The sequence below is a fragment of the Lepisosteus oculatus genome, chromosome 11 (assembly GCF_040954835.1).
Source record: "Lepisosteus oculatus isolate fLepOcu1 chromosome 11, fLepOcu1.hap2, whole genome shotgun sequence".
NCBI lineage: Eukaryota > Metazoa > Chordata > Actinopteri > Semionotiformes > Lepisosteidae > Lepisosteus > Lepisosteus oculatus.
The window spans coordinates 17,995,943-18,016,621 of NC_090706.1; the positions used below are offsets into that span (position 1 = coordinate 17,995,943).

General features: G+C 41.7%; 1 protein-coding gene across 1 annotated transcript; it reads right to left on the minus strand.

The window, feature by feature from the left end:
* Positions 1–13,932: 13,932 nt before the first annotated feature.
* b3galt8 (beta-1,3-galactosyltransferase 8) lies at positions 13,933–15,702 on the minus strand. The gene has a single exon (XM_015348897.2). The coding sequence runs from the start codon at positions 15,261–15,263 to the stop codon at positions 14,292–14,294; it is 972 nt and encodes a 323-aa protein (XP_015204383.2). The 5' UTR covers positions 15,264–15,702; the 3' UTR covers positions 13,933–14,291.
* Positions 15,703–20,679: the final 4,977 nt, after the last annotated feature.

Sequence of the window (20,679 nt, forward strand, 5' to 3'; positions counted from 1 at the left end):
TGACAGTAGTGGGTAGGTACAGCCCCACTGTATTCCTGTTACAGTTAATTTGTTGTATGATGTAAATTAACACTTTGCCCTGATTACAGGAAATGAACTGCAACCGATTCTGTCATTCAGCCAGAATGTACTGGCTTGATTACAGCACTGACTCAATTATAGTTCTTTCATAAAAGAAATATAAATTTAAAAAGATACAGTACCTGTTAGAAATAATTCTGGGCCAGTCATCCTTTGTAGTACCACCTTAAGAATTAAAACAAGAACTTAGAGAACTACTAGTAAGCACTGAAAAGCTGTCTCACAATGTCTCAAAAGGAATACATCCATTTTATTTATTGAAAGTTCTCTTCTCTTTAAGTTAAATTTTATTTCTCCACACAGTTGAGCAGTCTGAATGGTCATGTTCATTGGTGAGTCAGCAGTGTTGTGCTTTGGGTGTTACGCTGGACACCAGCTCGTGGGGAAGTGATGGACCTTACGTGGGTGACGAGATCACGATGAAGCAGTTAACAGGATGATCAGTGAAATCCAAATTCGAAGTCTAAAGACTATCACAAAAGGTCAAAAGCCAGAAGAGAGACAAACCATATAATACCCAAGACAAGATCTAGAAATCGGGGTCAAAAGACAATCCATAAACCAAGAAGCAGTTGAAGGACCATTGCAAAGAGGATCAGATACAGTATGTAGCTCACCAGATAAAATCCAATACTGATCAAGGTTGGAACAGAGAACAGGGTTGAAGTAGGCTGGAGAGGGGAGGCATGGTGATGAAGAAGTACTGGGCTTGGCTAATGACGTCTGGTAGATCCACGCCTCCCCTGAGTAGTTGAGGTAGGCTGTAGTAGTATAGGTGCCCTCTGGTGGTGGGATGCTGGTACTGTAACATTGGGAAGGGCAGGGATGTTCAAGGTCTGACACAGACTCTCTCACTCTCTGCAGCCTCCTATGAGCAGCCAGAGCTGCAGCAGGTCCTGGAGCAGGAGGCTGTGTCTCTGACCTGTGTGTCTCGGAAGGGGTTACCTGCTACTCTGGTGAGCTCGATTGATGACGGGGGGGCAGTTACAGTCAGGAGGCCGTCACAGAGCTCACACTGACCCCAGAGGGGCTGTACGATGTGCACAGTCGCCTCAGGAGAGCTTTCACCTCCCAGCGCAGGGTCTGCTGCATCATCACCAACAGCCCCCTACAGGAGAGGAAGAGGAGCTGTTTTCAGCTCGGAGCAGGTAAATCACTAGAACATCAGCAGGCACTTCTCTGAGCAAATTATTCTCATGAGGAGTGTTGTCTAAAAAGTCTGTGCAAACAATTGTCAAACACTGTCAGAACTTTGTAGAGCTAACCCAAACCCTGACCTCGGTCAAGCCACAGAAGTAAACAAGATATTTTTAGAACAACCAAAATCTTATCGGATACTATTTGTATCAAACTTTTCAGCATTTGGGTTTCTGTTGGAAACATGCTCATGTTCCTATAATATCCATCTTTATAAAGCAAGATGGAATATTTTATTAGAATTCCCTGTCCTACAATATTACCAGCCTGTTCTTTAGAGATGAATTCTCCTTGACCCATCCACGTACTATTGCTTGAGAAAATTTCTGCCAAACAAGCATGTGGTTGACATGGGCAGATTTAGAAATACACTACTGCTATCCCAATATTTAAAATCTAACAACAGCGATCTCAGCTCTGATTCTGCATAAATACATAATTTCTCCCATTTCTGTTGTTTTGCTGTTTTAAGGAAGAAAATGCTGCACAAGCATGTATAAATGATTGTAACCTTCTCTTTCAGGGCAACAAGCAGGTGGCAAAACACAAAATACCTCCTTTCCAATGGTACCTGTGATAGTTGTAATAGCCCTTACGTTTTTATTGTTTTACTGGTATTTTCGAAAAAGAACATAAAAAAGTTACGTGGTAAGCAGAATTATTTATACAGTAACATATTTCATGGGATTATGACATTTATTAAACTGATCTGACCCATTGAATTTAACAGATTCTGATGTTTGAATTGTGTTGAGCATTTGATTCATTCCATTTCATAAACTTGTACTCCATAGCTGTATAAACATTCTGTAGCTCGATCTAGTCAGAGCTGAACAAGTAAGCAGACAGGACCTGGTCAGTCAGGGGACAGACGACCACTAAAGAAAACCTAGTTTTTATTCCAAGGGGTGATGCTGGACCAGTAGGGGGTGCTCTATCCCTGCTCTCAACTTTCCAAACCAGTGTCCCAGTATGGGGACAGGGGACACTGCTCTTTCGATGAGACATTAACCATCATCCATACAGGTGGATGTAACCCTGTATTGCTTTTGCCTGCCACACCTCCTACAGTGCCAAGAGACCTGCTACAGGGTGTTTAGCCGGGGACCACAATTCATTGTTTTGCCCTTTACCCCAGTCCTAGTGGTGGGGCAGTGACAAGCTGGTGTATCTCTTGGGGGTTTTGGGCTCCCAGGCTCCTATCTCTTCTCCTCGGCAATAGCCAGAAGCTTCCTTTTTCCACATCTTCCGCTAGATCCCTTACTGCCCTCTTCAATGCTATGCCAGCCACTCACACATCCCTTGGGAGGTGTAAGATTGATGTACACTTTAAACAAATAATCATGACTTGTGATTATTATAGATCTCATGGCACTGTTCTTAAGAACAGGGGTGTTAACCTCAATCTCTTGACTAAACTCCACTCAGGGCTTGCTCAGTGTGGTCTCCCTAAATTTCCTCATTTAATTCTATTGGTGAATTAGCTACTCACTTCATCTGATCTGCTGTGTAGTGGGGCTGCTGGTGCAGAATGGGGGTGGGGTTGCTTTTCAATGGTCTCTACTTGTGTGTGAAAGCTTTGGGATTTACATTTAAATTCAAACAATTAACGTAAAACAAAGTACACTTTTGAATGTTTACTTTGTGACAGTTTTTCTGGAGTTATTCATAAGCTCAATTCTATTAATACTGATGATCGAGCAGAACCTTTTTGGAAGTGTTTATCATACACTGCAGTGATGACAGTTTTGTCTAATATGTAAAACAATCATTCTAATTATATAAAGTGGCTATCAAAAGTATTCACCCCCTTGGACTTTTTTATATTTTATTGTGCTACAACATGGAATCAGAATGTATTTAACTGGGAGTTTTTGTCATTGATTGACAGAAAAAAAAATTACAACGCCAAAGTAAAAACAAAATTCTACAGATCCTCCTAAAATAATTATAAATATAAAACAGAAAATAACAGATTGCCTATGTTTTCCCCCTCTTTGAGTCAATATTTGGTAGATGCACATTTGGTAATAATTACCGCTAGGATGTCTTCTTGGATAAGTTTCTACCAGCTCGGCACATTTGGAAAAGTGTTTGCCCACTTTGGGGGCATAAATGCCCATTCTTCCTTGCAAAATTGATCAGACTCCCTCAGGTTTGATGGGAAAAGTTGATGAACAGCAATTTTCAACTCCTGCCACAGATTCATGATTGCACTGAGATACGGGCTTTGACAACGCCACTCCAGAAAATGTACTTTTTCTGGAACATGAGTCGTCTGCCAAGTCCCATGTCTCCTGCAGACTGCAGTAGGCTTCCTCCAGGATTTCTCTGTACTTTGCTTCTTCCATTTTTCCTTCCGTATTCACAAGTCTTCCAAGGCCCTAATGCAGCAAAACATCCTCATAACATGATACTGTTACCACCATGCTTCTCAGTAGGAATGGTGTTCAGCGTTATGCTTGTGCCAAACATACGCTTTTACCATTGAAGCCAAAAAGGTCCATTTGAATCTTGCCAGACTAGAGAGTCTTTGTCAGTGTTGGTATCAGAGTCTCCCTCATGCCTGCTGGCAAAGTGTAGTTGAGATTGGATGTGATTTTTTTATCACTCTCCCATGAGGCCCAAATTTGTCTGTTCCTCCCATAAAATAAATACTTTTTATTCCTTTAGAGTTGTCACAGGCCTCTTGGTGACCTCCCTAAGTAGCGCTCTTCTCGCCTGGATACTTGATTTTTCAGGACACCCTGATCTTCACAGTTGTGACATATTTTCTAGATTTTTTTATAATGGATTTTACTGGGAAATATGTTATGCCTTGGTAATTTTCTTATACCCTTTCCCTGATTGGTGCTTTTCAATAACTCTATTGAAGTACCTTTGTCTTTCTGATGTAGTCGTTATTGGGAGCTGTACCTATCAATTGTGGGACCTCCCAGAGAGAACTCCTGTGAAAAACCCAAGTTGCACACAGGTGGACTCCGTTCAACAAATGATGTGAATTCTAAAGGCATTTTGTTGCATCAGAGCCTATTTAAGTGTGTGTTAGTAAAGGGGTTAATACTTTTCCACTTTGACATTATAGAGTGTTTTGTGTCGATCAATGAAAATAAATCTAAGCCACTGGAGGTTTGAAAAGACCACATTGACAGTAGAAAACCTTGCCATGGCTGGGGACCAGGCATCTTGGTGTGGTGGAGTTGTCTGCTGCATGTGCTCAGAGCTCTCAAGCAAGTGGGGTTGAATCTCGGCAGGGGCAGAGATATCTGTACTTGTCACACTAAACCTTTCAGACTTGCAAAACAGTTGTGTGTCCTTCCTTCGTCCAACGAAAAGGATCTAAAGTGCCCTTTTTAAGTGGACTTTGAATATTGTAGATACAATTAACCTAGACCTTTGCCAAATTCCAATTCCAATTAGAACACACAGTATGGCTTGTAAGTTTTAAGGCTGCTTAGCTTGTAAAACTAATTTCTCTGAATATTGCATGTTTTTTTTTCTATGCAGCACCTGAGGAAATCCGCAAGTGAATCAGCAGTTTTTCACAGCTAGTTACTGTTCGGATGCTTTCTCTGAGACATCAAGGAATGTCCTCCCTGCTGAACTCTTGCCTGTATGTTTATAAAGATAAAGAGCCGTACCAGAACGTACAGTAGCATACTCTTGTGCTTCAGCACCTCTTGGCACTCAAGCTCTGGAAATACAGCTCACTGAGAGCATCACTTTGAAGAAAGAAGAGCTATTTGAAACTATGGGAGATTAAACATTCTGGACCTCTTAAGATTCATGGGAGATGTATTTATCCAGATGGAGGGATGAGAGAAGTAATGACTTTGTCACTCACTGTATACAGTATGTACACAGGTAAGAAAACAGATTTACAAGTATCTGCATTGCTCAGGTTTCAGTTTTATGCCATGATACATAAAGAAGTTAAGAGATGGCTGAAGGTGAACTGTAGTGGGATCGTAGCCCCCGGAATCTTCCAGAAAGGGATGGCAAGGGAAGCATTTTCACTGAAGACTTTAGAAAAGTCTGAATTGTGCCTCCTGTGAAACCTCAGATCAATTAGTCACCTCATGAGCTGTTTATTGTGTACCAAGTGAATGAGGTGTGGCCTCAGGCACAGAACAGTAATAAAATACCTTATGATATTTTGCATCCCATTGACAAGAAAAAAAAAATGTTTGACACCCAGAGCGGTTTTCCATTTTGTCTTACAATGTTATTCTGAAACTCAAAAGGAAATTAATCTTGCTCTTAAACATGGTTTTGGAAATTCAAATTTGATTGTGTTGAAACAGTGAAATATCAACTCACTCTCTGGTAAAAGCAAGAAAACTCAAAAAGCAAAACTATTTCACATTTTCATGTAAAATAAGTTTCATTCCCACTCTGAGAAGGACTATTTTTAATCTCCAAATACCTTTTTTTATCCACCCGGCACAAAATGATGCAGAGTAATATTAGACCATTGTCTCTCCACAGGGGGGACTTGACACTAAATGTTCTTCTTCGGGAAGAAATTAAGCAACTTTTTGAAGATGTGAAGCTACTAACAGGTACTTTATTTGCTTAAAATTCACAAATGCCCTCCTGTTTGATTGGTTTACTTTCTCATTAGGTACAATTTGATGTTATGCTTGTCAAGAATGTATAAAAATCCTAGTGTAATGATTCTAGAAGCTTAAATATACTTCATGAGAAATATACTTAATGGCATTAGAGAAAATTTTCTTGGGACCACAAAATTACTCAGCAGACGAAAAGGTTTCAGCCGGAACAGAGTCTTTATTTGCATGCGTGTGGGAGATGCAGTGTTAATTTGTCCAGCGCCCTGGTCCTGATATAATAACCCTCCAAACCCTAGTTTGGTCTGTGACCTACTGATCTGTTTCCCCTTTACCCTCAACTGAGAGACAGACACCGAGCCTAACATTTCAACTCTGAAACTAACCTCGCAACTTTTGTCTCACCTCAAGACTGAACTTCTTGACACACTGCACTTGAGTTGCTGCAGTGAGGATAGTCAGGCACTTTTAGACTCTTAAATGAACTTGTCTCGTTACAAGACTACCTGTGTATTCCGATCATAACAGTAGGCAGACATCTGTTACTCCTGAACCTGTTTAACGAGGAAGCTAATGATAATCAGCTGGATTCGATACCTCACATAACCTCCTGTGGAAACCTTGTTTTCCTCTCTGAAGTGTCCTTAACCTTCCTTCTAGTGGCGGAAATTGAAACTACCATTCCTGTTGCTTCGATACATTAGGTATCCACAGTACCAAAGCAATGTTTCTTGCTTTACTTGTAATACTGTAAAGTGCCCCAAGTGACAAATTTACACTAGAAAATATTTTAATGTAATCAAATAGCAAGTACATTTACAGACCAGTAATAACAGGTGCTTTCTTAAAAGAAAATGCCCTTTGTTAGTTTAAACTAATTCTGCTAAGTCTGCACACCAATTACTTTGTCTTTGTTCCCGACCAGGGTCATATCCAATTACTGTGCTGACCAAGAAGGACAGAGGACTGGAAGAAAAGTTTAAGCTTTTTTTTTCGATCTGGGATGCCAACATGTGCTTTTAGTGCACAACTACAACATCGATGAGCACAGTAGAAGCCCAGACAGAGATAAAGACATACTGGATTTTCTGAACATCTGTCTTGATGAGGCAGAAGCACTGAGATCAACACATGAACTTGACCCATCCCCTTCCAGCTCTGCATCTTCATTAACTCCATTGATAAACCCTTAATTAGCAAGCAACAGCGGAAAATCCTTTCCCACTACTTCCCCAGTCCGGACTGTAATATGGACTAAACAGAAGAGGACAGAAGGTGCCGCATATCATTAATAATCCTACACAGAAGCAGTAGTTCTGATCCAAACCTTACCTACATGAAAACAACTCTATATAACAAAGGTTTCCCCAATAATCATGTCGTAAGTGTTTCTCAGCCGAAAAAGAAATCATAATTTCACTCCCTTTTATTCTGAACAACATAGGTCCAGTTGTCAGAGATTCCAGGCTCCTTTCCATTCTCTCCGTCTTTATGTTAACTGGCTAATTTATCCATCCGCCACCTCACCTATTACAACCAGAAAGTGTTAGTGCTCTCTTAAAAAAAATGGAAAAAAAAGAAGCTAAATAGCCAACCTGCAGCTCCTTTAGTAAATCACCTGCAATGGCTACATGGACACAGTTTTCACTGTATTCCGTATAACCACACTACTTGTATATATTGCATATACCATGGACACATAGCAGCTCTACTCATATTGGGTTTTATTCTGTTTCTATTACATCTATTATTATGTACCCTTATTTTCATAACCTCAATTTTGTGATTTTTATGTTTTTGTGATTTTTGGAGATTTCTGTGATTCTTGTGATTTTTGTGAGCTTGCAGAAAAGACATTTCACTGCCAGCACTACTGCTGCACGCTGTATTGTTGTGCATTTGATAAACAAACTTTGATTTGATATTGTAGCCAAGAAAACAATTTATTTGATCATTATCTGACTTTCCCTTTCAAGCAGTGGAATCGAGCGCAGGGCACCCTCGTTCTTGTTTAATGATACATGGGAGTGTCCCCGTGGTTCAAACTGTGCTCACATGAGGTAACTGTAACATTTCAGTCTGAATACACCCCAGGGAAAAGTAAGTCTGCGCTTTTTGCACCATCGCACTTTGTCAGGAAAACTAAACCCGCAGTGCCAGCAAAGCCAGCGGTAGCCTGTAGGTGCTGTCATTGCACACTGGAACAGGTTGCTCATACACTGATATGATCAATGCTATCTCAGGTAACACAGGAATGCACTTCCATGCATTAGTGAGTTCTAGATATTTTTCCGCTTGGTTTGAGCAAGTATTAAGGCAGCCTGTTTGAAGAATGGGAGGAATGGAAGTTTTCTGTATTCCGTTTTTTTAATTTATCTTGTGCATAGATTTTTTTTTCCAGTTTCACGTACAGTTAATGTTGAAATCGTAACTGAGTTTTAATGTTAGTTTTTAGATTTTGTACGATCTGAATTCTATTTTAGTTTCGTGTATGCTGACTGATAGTGGCCAAAGTTTGTAATTTATTTCTTGGGCTGTTTGGGTGGCCTTATAAGAAACTTTATCGGGTGGTCTATCAGAAGTGGAGAGAGTGGGTTGTTTCACTATCCTAATGCAGCTGGAGTTGTTTTTGTTGGCGTTGTCTTATTTGAATATAATAAATGTCTCATTCATGTTGGTGTCTTGCCCTTTAGTTGCTCCCAGCAGATAGAAGAACCTTTTCAAAAGATGGTTTTCCGAACATCAGAAAGACTACCAAAACCAAAATTATCCTGCAGCTAGGTTCGCACCTTCCCCCGTCTCTTAACAACGGACTACTTTTCTTCTAAATTTTCTCCATTCATTGTAGGTTTCATTTCACACCTCTCTACACCTGTTCTGACATCACACCTCTTGATTGGCCTCTCTTTCTGTCCCCTGCTCCCGCCTCTTGTTCCTTCTCTCTCGCAGCCTTTGTTCTCCCACTATATTACTGTACCTTAGCTTACTGCCCTGTCTTTCTCACACCTGAAGAGGGCTCCACGGCCGAAATGTTGTGTTTTCTTTCTTCTTTTTTTCCAGCATGGAATAAACCTATTACTTGTTCCTTTGCAGCCTACTCATGCTGACGCAGCTCCCCACCTGATAGAAGAACCTGATTGTTATAACAGGAGGTTCCAGCATCTCTATTTAGGGTTTTAGGTCTTTTCGGGTTGCAAATATCTCATTTAAAGATATGAAAAGGAAAAGAGGGGGAGGATGACCTCCAGGTCCAGGTAAGGAGCCAAAGGAATGCAGTGCCAACAAAGTGTCTTAATAGGGTGTTGGGCAACAGAAAGCCACCAGAACAGCTTTAATGAGCCCTGGCAGAGATTCTACAAGTGTCTTGAGCTCTACTGAAGGGATGCAACACCCTTCTTCCACGAGAAAGTTCCATCATGTGGTGTTCTGTTGATAGTGGTGGAAAGTGCCATCTCAGACTCCTCTCCAGTATCTTCTACAAGTGTTCAACTGGGTTGAGATCTGGTGACTGGGACAGCCATGACATATGTTCAATGTTCAATCACCTTTTCCCGTCTGAAGCACGAATGCACGAGTTAGACAAGACATCGTTGTTTCTTGCGTTAAAGCGCATTTCACTTCTTGGAAATTTTGGGGATATTTACATTTAATCTGAAAATACTTTTCAAATACTGTAAGAACGTGAAAAGGAAAAAAGGTCCCATGAAAATGGAATAAGAAGAAATCAATTGATGCCAGATTTCTGCTTTCAACCTGGTTTGTTTGCGGGTGTGGATTTTCCTCATATACTGTACATCAAAATTCTTAAATTGCAATACAGTAACCCGCAATCGCCACTGAGATTTCCAAAATACGACCCACAACTGTGACCATGTCAGTACCATGATGAAAGAACAATTACTCTTCAAACCGTCTCTAAGCGTTTTAAAAACAACAATGCTGCCATTGTCTCTTGCAGACCACAGAATTATGGTGTTTAAAAAAGCACTCCATCTGTGCGTCCGTACTCGGATTACGCATATCACATTTGAACACGTTTAACGGCTTTTCTGAAGCATCTTTGACACTTTCGTTCTTGCTCCTGAGGTTAAGGGGCGTCTTTATCTGAAATGACAAGCCGATTAAACTTTTGTTAACTGAAAGAATAACGAATTCTTGTAGCGCAGTCTTAACTGGTAAACCTTTTCTTGAAGCCCCGTATAACCTCCACACTGATGCAGCTGCTATTGTATTGGCCCTTTACTTTCACTTGTCTGAATAATTTTAAAGAGGTTTTAAAATCTTTAGATTTCAAATAATGTAAAATTTGGAGATTACCGTGAAACTTAATATCGGTATGGCGTTATTATAAAAACAGTCAACCAGACAATGCATAAAACAGATACAAATGACTCCTTGGCTAGACTTAAAGTTTACTCGTCGTTCAGCAGTTTGAATACGAATATTCGCCGTTTGCGACTCTGAATTATAGGCGTCTGATTTATCTATGGACAGAAGAAGACCATGTTGCAATATTATACATTGACCTTCGTCAAAATTACTTTGAAGAAGAAAAGTCACACTCGGGGACCTGAATAAACTGGACACTCATTCCGTGTTTAGGTTCCGTCTTATTGAAGATAAACTGATTCTCCTCAGTTTTTGAACATGTTTCGGTGAATATACAACTTCCTTGAATAACAAACATCTGTTTTCTAACCGCTTCTTCCATTCCAGTATCAAGTCACGGTGGAGCCCGAGTCTATCCCAGCAAGCAACGGGGGGCAAGGCAGGGTACCCATCAAAGGGCAGACACCCAGACGCGCATGCACTCACGCAAGAGTTAATTATCTCAGAACGTAATTAACCTTATAGTACGTGGTTGGACTGTTGGGAGGAAACGCATGCGAGCAGGGAAAGAGCGCACAAACCCCACGCAGATCTCACGCTAGGAATTGAATCCAGAGCCCCAACGCTATGAGACTCCAATGCTAACCACTGCGCCACTCTGCAGGCAAAGACGAAAAACGCAAATCAGAAATTGGTTACTACCTCATGACCTCTTTTTGCAAAGTTTTTAATTCGGAGTAAAAGAACCAATATACATCGAATAATTCCTACCTCCACTTGTCGTCGCTGTTGTCACGGTGGGAGGTAGCATCGTCTTCGAGAGCAACACTATTATTCAATTCAATCTATACATTTTCCTCATAAAAGAACCCCCCTAGACTGAGTAGAATGTGTTGAAAGATAAAAAAAAAACTATATATAACTGCTACAGCAAGACCTCCTTTTCTTGAACTGTGAATGAGAAAATCGAATACGACACTTTTTCGAAAAACTGCTTTAATCCCTTTGTCCAGTGACTATCAGTCTCGAGGACGTCTGATGATAATCCTCTATCCTAAGGGTTTTAAATAAAACCCTTTGCTATACTGATTTGCATGGAACAATTAAGCGCCACTGAATGGCAAATAATACTTGTTCATGGCCAGTTTTTCCATGGAAATTACTGTCATTTACCAACGAACAGTTTGGAGGTGATTTCATCACAGTTGGATGCGATTTCACAAACAGCCAACAGGTGTCACAATTGTGTCATTTTTTTCTCTAAAGAGAAGCGTGTTTTTTCCTACAGCAGCATCGCGCAGTAATGCGTTTCATTGATGATAAAAAACTATCCCCTTAAAAAACACTACCTTCTTATTTTTTTTAACTAAGACAATGGAATTGGAGAAAATGCATCTGAACCCCCTAATGCATAAGTCTGGAACTCTGGTCAATGTAGAGAGTGAATTCCGTTTTCAATTCCAGCTAAGCTCAGAGTGATATTATTGGATCAATCAGTGGAACTCACCTTGTTTAATTGACCACTTAAGACTGCCTATAAGACATTTATGATGGTAATTATCTTTCCAGAAGCTAATGACTTGCAGTGGCTCTGTGGCTAAGGATCTGCGCCTGTGGCTGGAAGGTTGCCGGTTTGTATCCTGCAGCTGGCAGAGGAATCCTATTCCGTTGGGCCTCTGAGTAAGGCCCTTAACCCCAAGTGCTCCAGGGACGCCGAATAAATGGCTGACCCTGCGCTCTGACCCCAAGCTTCTCTCTCCCTGTCTATGTAACTGTGTCTCATGGAAAGCAAGCTGGGGTATGCGAAAAGACAAATTCCTAATACAAGAAATTGTTTTTGGCCAATAAAGTGATCGTATGTCTTACTTTACTAGAATGCCTTTGGACTGTAGGAGGAAATCTAGAGGAAACTCACATAAACATGGAAAGAACATACAATCTCCACACAGACTGCAGGAATTGAACCCAGGGCCCCAGCACTGTGAGGCAGCAGTGCTAACCACTATACCACCCTCGAAACCATATGTATAGAATTCTCCTTGTCCATACCTGAAATCAGCACACATACCCAAACCCAAAGTCCCAGTGCCTCATTATATTCAAATTAAATTTAATACAATGCATACTGAAATAAATCAATAAGGGATGCAGACACTGTCAAATCCTGGTGCTGGAGACCAGATGTGTCTGCAAAGTTTCATTCCAATTTCATTAAATTCTTAAAAAGCTCATTCAGTCCAATATTGGCTCCAGTATCACAGTTTGGCATCTCAGATGCTGGTACTTTATAGAGACCCAGAAAATCTGCACACACCCTCTTCTTGAGATAGCTAGGTGTTTTGCAAGCAAGGTGTAATCAAAACTTTTTCTCCCAAGAGACTTTTCAAAGAGAGGCTTTTTGGCTCAGGAACTGTGGCTTGCAAACATGCAGGGAAAATGAGGTGTCAAAGCAAAGACAGAAATGGAAATGTCATTGTGAAATTTAACACGGGGATATAGATCAATGACAAATGTCAGCCTAACTCAGTGGCAATTTTGATTTTGGCTTTACTGAGACAACACATATTAGAATAACTTGAAGGGGAACTGCAACACTATTTTTGTATTTCGGAGTCAGAAAGAATCAGCTTTGATGAGTGCATTTCAAACACACAATGAAAGTAAAATTTACACAGTAAAGTGTTAAACCTTCAATTTCCATCACAAAATAGATTGTTTTCAGGTATGCACAGTGCCATGTTCTGCGATTCAGAACAAGGCAACAAAACTTTCGGTGAGGTGAAGCAGCCCTATTACACTGTGAACTGTGAGGCTTGTGAACACATTTTTTTTAATCCAATAGAAATATTGCTCTTGATTTCTAGATGGTTTTGCGGACAAATACTATTTACTTACTAAAGGACAAAGAGAGGCCAGGCTGAGAGACAGAAGCCATGTTGGGAGTCCTTGGACAGGAAAGAAAGAGAAGCCAGGCCTGTCGCCTCTGGAGACGGGAAACCAAACAGCTGTGTTTACAGCTGAATTCATATCAGCATGCCACATTAAGACCGGGATCAAAACAGAATCCTGTTTCCACACTAATACTAATAATACAACTCATATTATCTCTGTAGACAGTTGTGTATATCTGTACAAAGACTGCATGTTTCCAGATAAAGTTCAAAATTAGAGCTAAGTTAGTGGATAGAACAAAGTTAAACAATTAGGAGCACTAAATCATGTCCCTTTGCATATATTAAAACGGAAGATTAAAATAACAGAAGAGAAAGCAGAGTTCACCCAGACCAATATTTAGAACCCCACTTGCAGGCGTTTCTTTAGTCTGCTGTCATCCAAGGACCTGTCTAGAGCCCTCCTGCAACTTCAGACACTCGAACAAAAAAGAAACAAAACTGATGACAGAGCGACAGTGCTTTAACTTCCTTCCTCTCCACCTGACTTCCTTCTGAATTGTTATGTGTTGCAGAGTTTCAGAGTGGCACCAAAGTAATAATAACAACCAGGAATGAAACTGTCTTGGGTTTTGGAGAGGCTACTAACCCACGTCTTTGAGCAACCACTCAGTGCAAATTCCTGAATTCCCTAGATTCCAGAAACACAGACTTTTTTCTGTGATATTTCTGGCCTTGATGCTATATGACCCGTATTCCATCTGACATTTTTGCAGTTATGTGCTTTCAATACAACCACATGAAACACGAGACTTGAGTGCCACTCTGTAAATCAATAATCAACACAGAAAACACAATGCACATCGGGCTATATCCTGTTTTTATTCAGCTTCCATTACGTCACCAGCTCACATTTGCTTTAGGGGTTCAGGATTATACAGCCGCACACATTACTAAGGACTGCTTATCTGTCTTATGATAAAAGCTGTGCAACATTATAGATTTTAAACGGTAATCACCTGGTGACCCATATACACTTGTTCTGAGGTTCATGAAGAAAAGAAACCAGTTGAAATGTCAGCTTGAGAACAAGCAGTTAGAATTTCTAAAGGCACAAGGTCTTAAAAACATAATCACCTGTATGAAGGCACTTTTCAGGAATGTGCTGCCTTAAAGAAAGTTGGTTGCCAAGTCCTGATTCATACTTCCTGCCTGGCTAGATTCAGCAGGTGAACTTGGCTTTGCTAAAGTCATGCCAGACGTGAAGCAGTTTGCTGGGCGTGTAGCCTGTGACTGTGACGAGCTGGGAGAAGATGCACCTCTCATAGGCCATGGACTGAATGTTGAACAAGCTGCGCCACCATGAGGAACGCCTGGGCAGGACTCCAAGCACCTGCAAGCACAAGCCCAGGTAGATGTCCTCCAGAGGAACGGGCCTGACAAACTTGGAAGCAGACAGCAGCTTTTTAGCCAGACCCACGGAGAAGACGTAACCCGTCCCAGAGACATAGGGCGGATAGGTATCTTCGGGATAGGCGTCCTCTGGCATGTACCACTTACTTTCCTTACTTCTGCGAGGCCTTCCGTCAGCAATGACCGCTCCTGTGATGAAGTCCTCCTTGGCAGGGACACTCCGAGTGTCCAGGACCTTGTTGACCAGGTAGTCCACGTTGAGGAACATGTCCGTGTCGATCTTCATGGCGTAGGAAGCCCCCGGGCAGTAGGTGGCCAGCCAGTCCAGGATCATCATGGTCTTGATGGTCAGGTTTCGGTAGCTGTCCAGGAAGTCCTTCTGGACAATGTCCCGGTGCTCTCGGCTCTCCTCCTCCAGTGCCACCTGGATCCGAGGGGCCTGGTCACCTTGGGGCAGCCCCACGTAGAAGATCCGCCCGATGATCACCCCTGGGATCAGGCCCTCTCGGCCCCAGGTCTTCCGGATGGCGTCTCTGGCTGCGCGATCAGTGGGAGCCACTGGGATCATGAGGATCAGGAAGGGGGACATGTCCCGGCACTTGTCCGGTTCGTTGAGGATATATCTGTACGTGGATGGAGAGATGACCTTATACAGCTTGGACTCCACAAGCTGCTGTCTCTGATGCTGCTCTCTGGGGAACCAAACCAGGTAGATCAAGAGGGAAAGCAATCCTGTAAAGAGCAAGCATCTTCCCCGTCTCCAGAGCCACACTCCCACCATGCTGATTTCACCGTTCTTTCTCCTTCAGCCCCATCCCTGCGGCTCACAAACTTCCTCAGAGGAGCGACGCCTCAGCCAGATGCCCTGCATGGAATTTCCTGGTTTCCTGTTTTTTTTTTCTCCAACCTTTCTGTGGGCATTGCACTCTGTAGCTCCGGCTGCTCTTCTAATTGTTTCTAAGCTACTTCTCTTTCCCCTGTTAGCTGAAGAGAAGCTCCTCCCTGAGCTTACAAGAAATTTGCACAGTCCCTCCCCCGCAGCACCTATGTTAAAGATCAACAAACTTGTTTCCTGAAGAACGGAGGGGGAGGACAAGCAATCTGACATCTTCATTCTTCACGTTTGACAATGATTCAATCAAGTAAACAGGAAACACCGGATCAGAAAGTAAAGCATTATAAACAAAATGGCTTTTACACAGAGAGCTTCCTTTTGGCTCTCTTTTTTCCCCTAAAGTCCACAAAACAGCGACAGTGGCATGGGCTGGTTAAACAGCAACTTTTGTTTGATCAGATACCAGCCTCTCCCTGTCCTAGTCCACAAGCTGATAAGGAATGACTTGCAGACTTATTCTCCAGGTTTTCCTAATCAAGAGGTTCACTTCTTTAAACTGTTCACCCTGCACGACAGACAGATTCCCCTGACCAGCCTACCCCTCTGGGCCGTTTGTCTTATTACAGCTTTCAGATGTTTCGAATATGTTTTCCACCTCACAAATACCCAAAATTGCCGTTTGTTGCATTTATTACCAAGGTACTTTACAGATTCTGGTAATTCTACATAATCAAAACATAGAGTTTGCTTTCAGATGGTGAAAAACTCATCTTCAGGCCCCTCAGTGCTTTCCAGTCGCTGTTCCGCCTCAACATCTGTAAAATCCACCGAATATTTTATGTCTCTGTATATACAGTTTTATTTGTTATCTCAGTAAGGCCAAAGGGAAATGTACACTGTATGAGGCCACTGAAGTGGATTCTGATTCTGAGAATGTGGCATTTGGGATGTCTCATCTCCGCACTGTTTTCTCAAACCAGATTTACCTGCTGTTACACCCTCCTTGTCCTAAACACAGCTGTAAAACGAGCTGGCCTATAATGAGCTCTGAGCTCAAGACTCTGGAATTCCTAAACTGCATTCCACATTGTAGAACTGTGTTATTACTCAGATCGCATGGAGACAGCAACAGGACAACACCCTTAACTGAATGAAAACAGGACGTAGAGGAAGGGTTTCAGAAATCAAACAAAGCTTTATTCCCGTGCTTACAGTCTGGGTAATTGGAGACTGCGCTGTTCTGCTTCCTATGGTCATATACGGGTTTTTCACACGAAGCCGTATTGAACAGTATTGTTCGCGTTGTGAACGTGTGCACACAGCGGTCCCCCGGGTTCCAGTTAGTGCGTAATTACGCATCGATGAAAAACCGGAGGTTTAAAAAAAGATAATTAGCTCACTGATAGTTTGATGTAGAGGCTGAGGAAATTTCCACAAGTCGTGGTCTTTAAAATGCATTTGGTTTGGAGGCGTTCTGTGCTTCCATTGCGAAGATATGGATAAAAGAATATTCGAGCGTGGTCAAAAAAATGACATAAAAACGACAGTGAAGGCTGAGAAAGCATTCACAATGTATTTTATACACAAAGCAAGTGTTTATGTAACTCTTAAGAGATTTGGCGAAAGCGCTACAGGCGTGCCAAAATCGTTTTCGAACTTCAAGCTAACTTTATCCCGGTATGTATTGTAACGCAACGGGGGCTCAAGCGGGTACCCTTGCCGCATCAGGTCGGCCCCTCCCGAGCGTTACAGTATTATAGGTACGAAGTGTTGACATAAAGCTTTTATAGCGTTACCCCATTACGACTGATGTATATTCGTTTAGTAGACATATTTAATAAATATGTGTACCATTAAAGCTTTGAGCTTTGAAGTATTGTCAAGATTATCTTTTTATATTTTACTTTATATGAACGTAAATAAATGCGTTTTGTTCCTCGTACTGTCATTTTTGTACTGGGACAGACGATATGAAATGCATTTAGTAGTACAAAGTTTTGAATACACAGCGGTATTGCCAAAGTTTTCCTTAATTTACTTTGCCCGTTTCGAGTCGAGCCTGCTCAACACGATGTGTCTCTACTTCTGTGCAGGGACAGGCGAGATAATAAAAATGGTGTCCCCCTGACCCTTTTTATAAAAAGGGACACAGAGGTGCGGGCTTGGAGGAAGGGTTTCTGGCTTAAGTAGGGCAATTGGGACAAGGCAACGACCTTTTAAGATGAAGTGCAGACCCTAACCCGCTTCTGCTGGATACAATTTTATCACCATTATAGCTTTTCAGTACACGTTCAATGGCGTAGATGGAGTGTCCAAGCAGGTATTCCACAGACGAAACATTTTGCCGCGTTGAGTGGAACAAAATAATTTCCTCAGGGTACCCCGCTACGTATTTTCCTTGGACAGTATGGATATCAACTGTATGTGGTGATGAAACAAGCCACAAAATTGCGTTCGCTTATCTGCCCATCTTAGACCCTTCGTTGCATTTGACACGCGCACTTCATGCAGAGAAAAAAAATGTCACCCTTTAATCAGCACCACCACTCGCCGACTCTTTTTATCCAATTATTCTTTGTCAAAAACATTTTTAGAACTGAATAGAACTCTGCTACTTTTGGAGGATGACTAAATACCACATGAATTACTGTCAGCTGTAGCTCAGTAAAACGTGAACTCTGCCAAAGATGAATAATGGTCAAAACCTTTACTGCTAAATCAGTGATTCAATAAAGGAAAAATTTCCCTTAGGTGGCAGCAGAGTACTATTACACATTACGTTTGTCTGCAGTTTCTCTGGTCATGATATTTTACAATTCTCGGAGCAGGGAACTCCTTTCCCTCTCAGTGCAGGGCTACAGTTCTGTCTCGCTTTACTAGCGGATTAAGCTGATGAGGCCTCAACTGATTATCTCTGACGTTTTCAGGTGCGCATGAATTATGTAGAGGCCCAGGCCATTAAGAAGCTAGTTGCAGCAGAAGTCAGTGGACCAAGTTGTCATCTGGGATCAGGAATGTACAGTGGCCATCAAAAGTACTTATCATAGGACTTGTGCAATCAGTTATTTTCTGTTTTAAATTTATAATAACTGCAGCTATCGAAACTATTAATCCCCTTGGGCATTTCATATTTTATTGTTTCAAAATGGATGATTTGGGCTTTTAATTGCTATTGGTGAACACCCAACCATCTATAATGTCATAATGAAAACACAATTCTACAGATCCTCTTAGATTCATTATAAATATAAAATGGGAAATAGATGATTGCATACGTATTCACCCCTTTGTTATGACACACCTAAATACATTGTGGTGCAACCAAATGTCTTTGGAAGTCACATCTTTAGTTGTATGGAGTTTACCTGTGTGCAATTTCACCTTAATTAATGAGTTCAGGTTAAAAACATCTATATCTGGGAGATCCTACAACTGGTTTGTACAGCTCTCAGCAAAAATCACATAATGAAAACTAAGGAACATTCAAAGCAAATCTGGGATCAGGTAATTGAAGAGGAAGGGTATAGGAACATTTCCAAGGTATTAAATATTCCCCAAATTACAGTGAAGTCATTATAAACAAACAGGAAAAACAGGACATCCTAAAAAAATGAGTATCCAGGCGGGAAGAGCACCAGTAGGGTGTCCACTAAGAGGACAGTGATAACTCCAAAGGAATTGCAGTCTTCCATGGCTGAGATGGGAGAAACTGCATACAACAAGAAGTCTGGGTGCTTCACAAATCTGGACTTCATGGAAGAGTGGCAGAATAAAATACCCACATTAGATCTTGACTGCCAGAGACCAAGCAGAACCAGTATCTACGGTCTGATGAGACCAAAATGGATGTTTTTGGCCTTGACGCTAAGCTCTGTGTTTGGTGTACGCTTAACTGTGCACATCATCCTGTGAACACCATCATTACTGTGAAGCATGTTGCAGGCAGCAGCATGTCAACGAGATACTTCACTGCACCAGGGCCTGGAAGACTTGTGAAGATTGAAGGCAAAAAGATGCAACAAAGTCCAGAGAATTCCTGGAGGAAAACCAGCTACAGTCTGCAAGATACCTGGGATTAGGAAGAAAATTCAGCAGGACAATGACCCTAAATGTATAGCCGAAGCCACACTCCATCTGAGAATCTGCTGAAATCTAACTGGGTTGCTCTTTTGGAACGGTCCCCATCCAACTCAAGGGAGCTTGAGCAATTTTGGAAAGAATGAGCAAAAATGAGTGTCCAAATGTTCCAATTAGTTAGAAACATTGACGTTGTAGTATGTTTTGTGTTCATCAGTGGCAAATAATCCCAATTACATACTGTACATTAAGATCCCATTTGTATTATAACTCCATGTGTAACAGTATACAATGAGAAAAAGTCCGGAGGGGTGAATACTTTTAATATCCACAGTAGCTTGTGGAATGCAGGCTGTGTAGCCAATGCATATAGAAATCCATGAGCTTTCCTCAGATCAGTTATTTCCTTAAAACATCCCTGCTCACTGACTATTTAATGCCATCTATCAAATGCTTAGAACTGTGGTCCCTCGTCACAAGAAAAAACATCAGATATTTTTAAATTTGATTAAAATCTGTCACAGCATACAATCATCTTGGCCAGGATTTTCCAACCCCTGGCCTGGAGGGCAAGTGTGTCTGCAGGTTTTCATTTTCTTATTGACCTCTTCAGCTTGTAATATATTGAACTAGACAACCCCCACCCCCCTCTTCAGGCCGAGCTATGTTAATGAGACCTTGAAGACCTGCAGATACACTGCCCATAATTCCTATGTCATGAAGGACAGCTCTGTACAGAAAATACCATGGCTCTGCAGGAGCAGGAGTGAGTGCTGGTATTTTTTTCTAACCATTTCCATCAAACTCGGGGTTCAATTCGGGGTTATGGGAGAACTGGTGCCTATCTCTGCCAGCAACGAGGTGCAAGGCAGGATACACCCTGGATGGAACACCAGTCCATTGCAGGGCAGACACACAGACACAAACACATACGTTCACTCCATGGCCAATTTTCCCAGAAGCCAATTAACCTGCCAGTGTTTGGACTGTGGGAGGGAAATCGGAGGACCTGGAGGAAACCCATGCAAACATAGGGAGAACTTGCAAACTCCATGCAGACAGCACCACAGGAACTGCACTCAGGGCCCCAGCACTGCGAGGCACCAATGCTAACCACTGCATCACCATGCCACACACTTTTAATTATCAGAAATTAAATACTGAGTGGTCACATTAATAAGAATCTCTTTATATTAATATTTTAAACTATTAGCTACTGAATAAAGGGGATTGGTAGACCAGCAGCTACATGACCGACAACTGTCTGATTTAATTTCTGAGATTT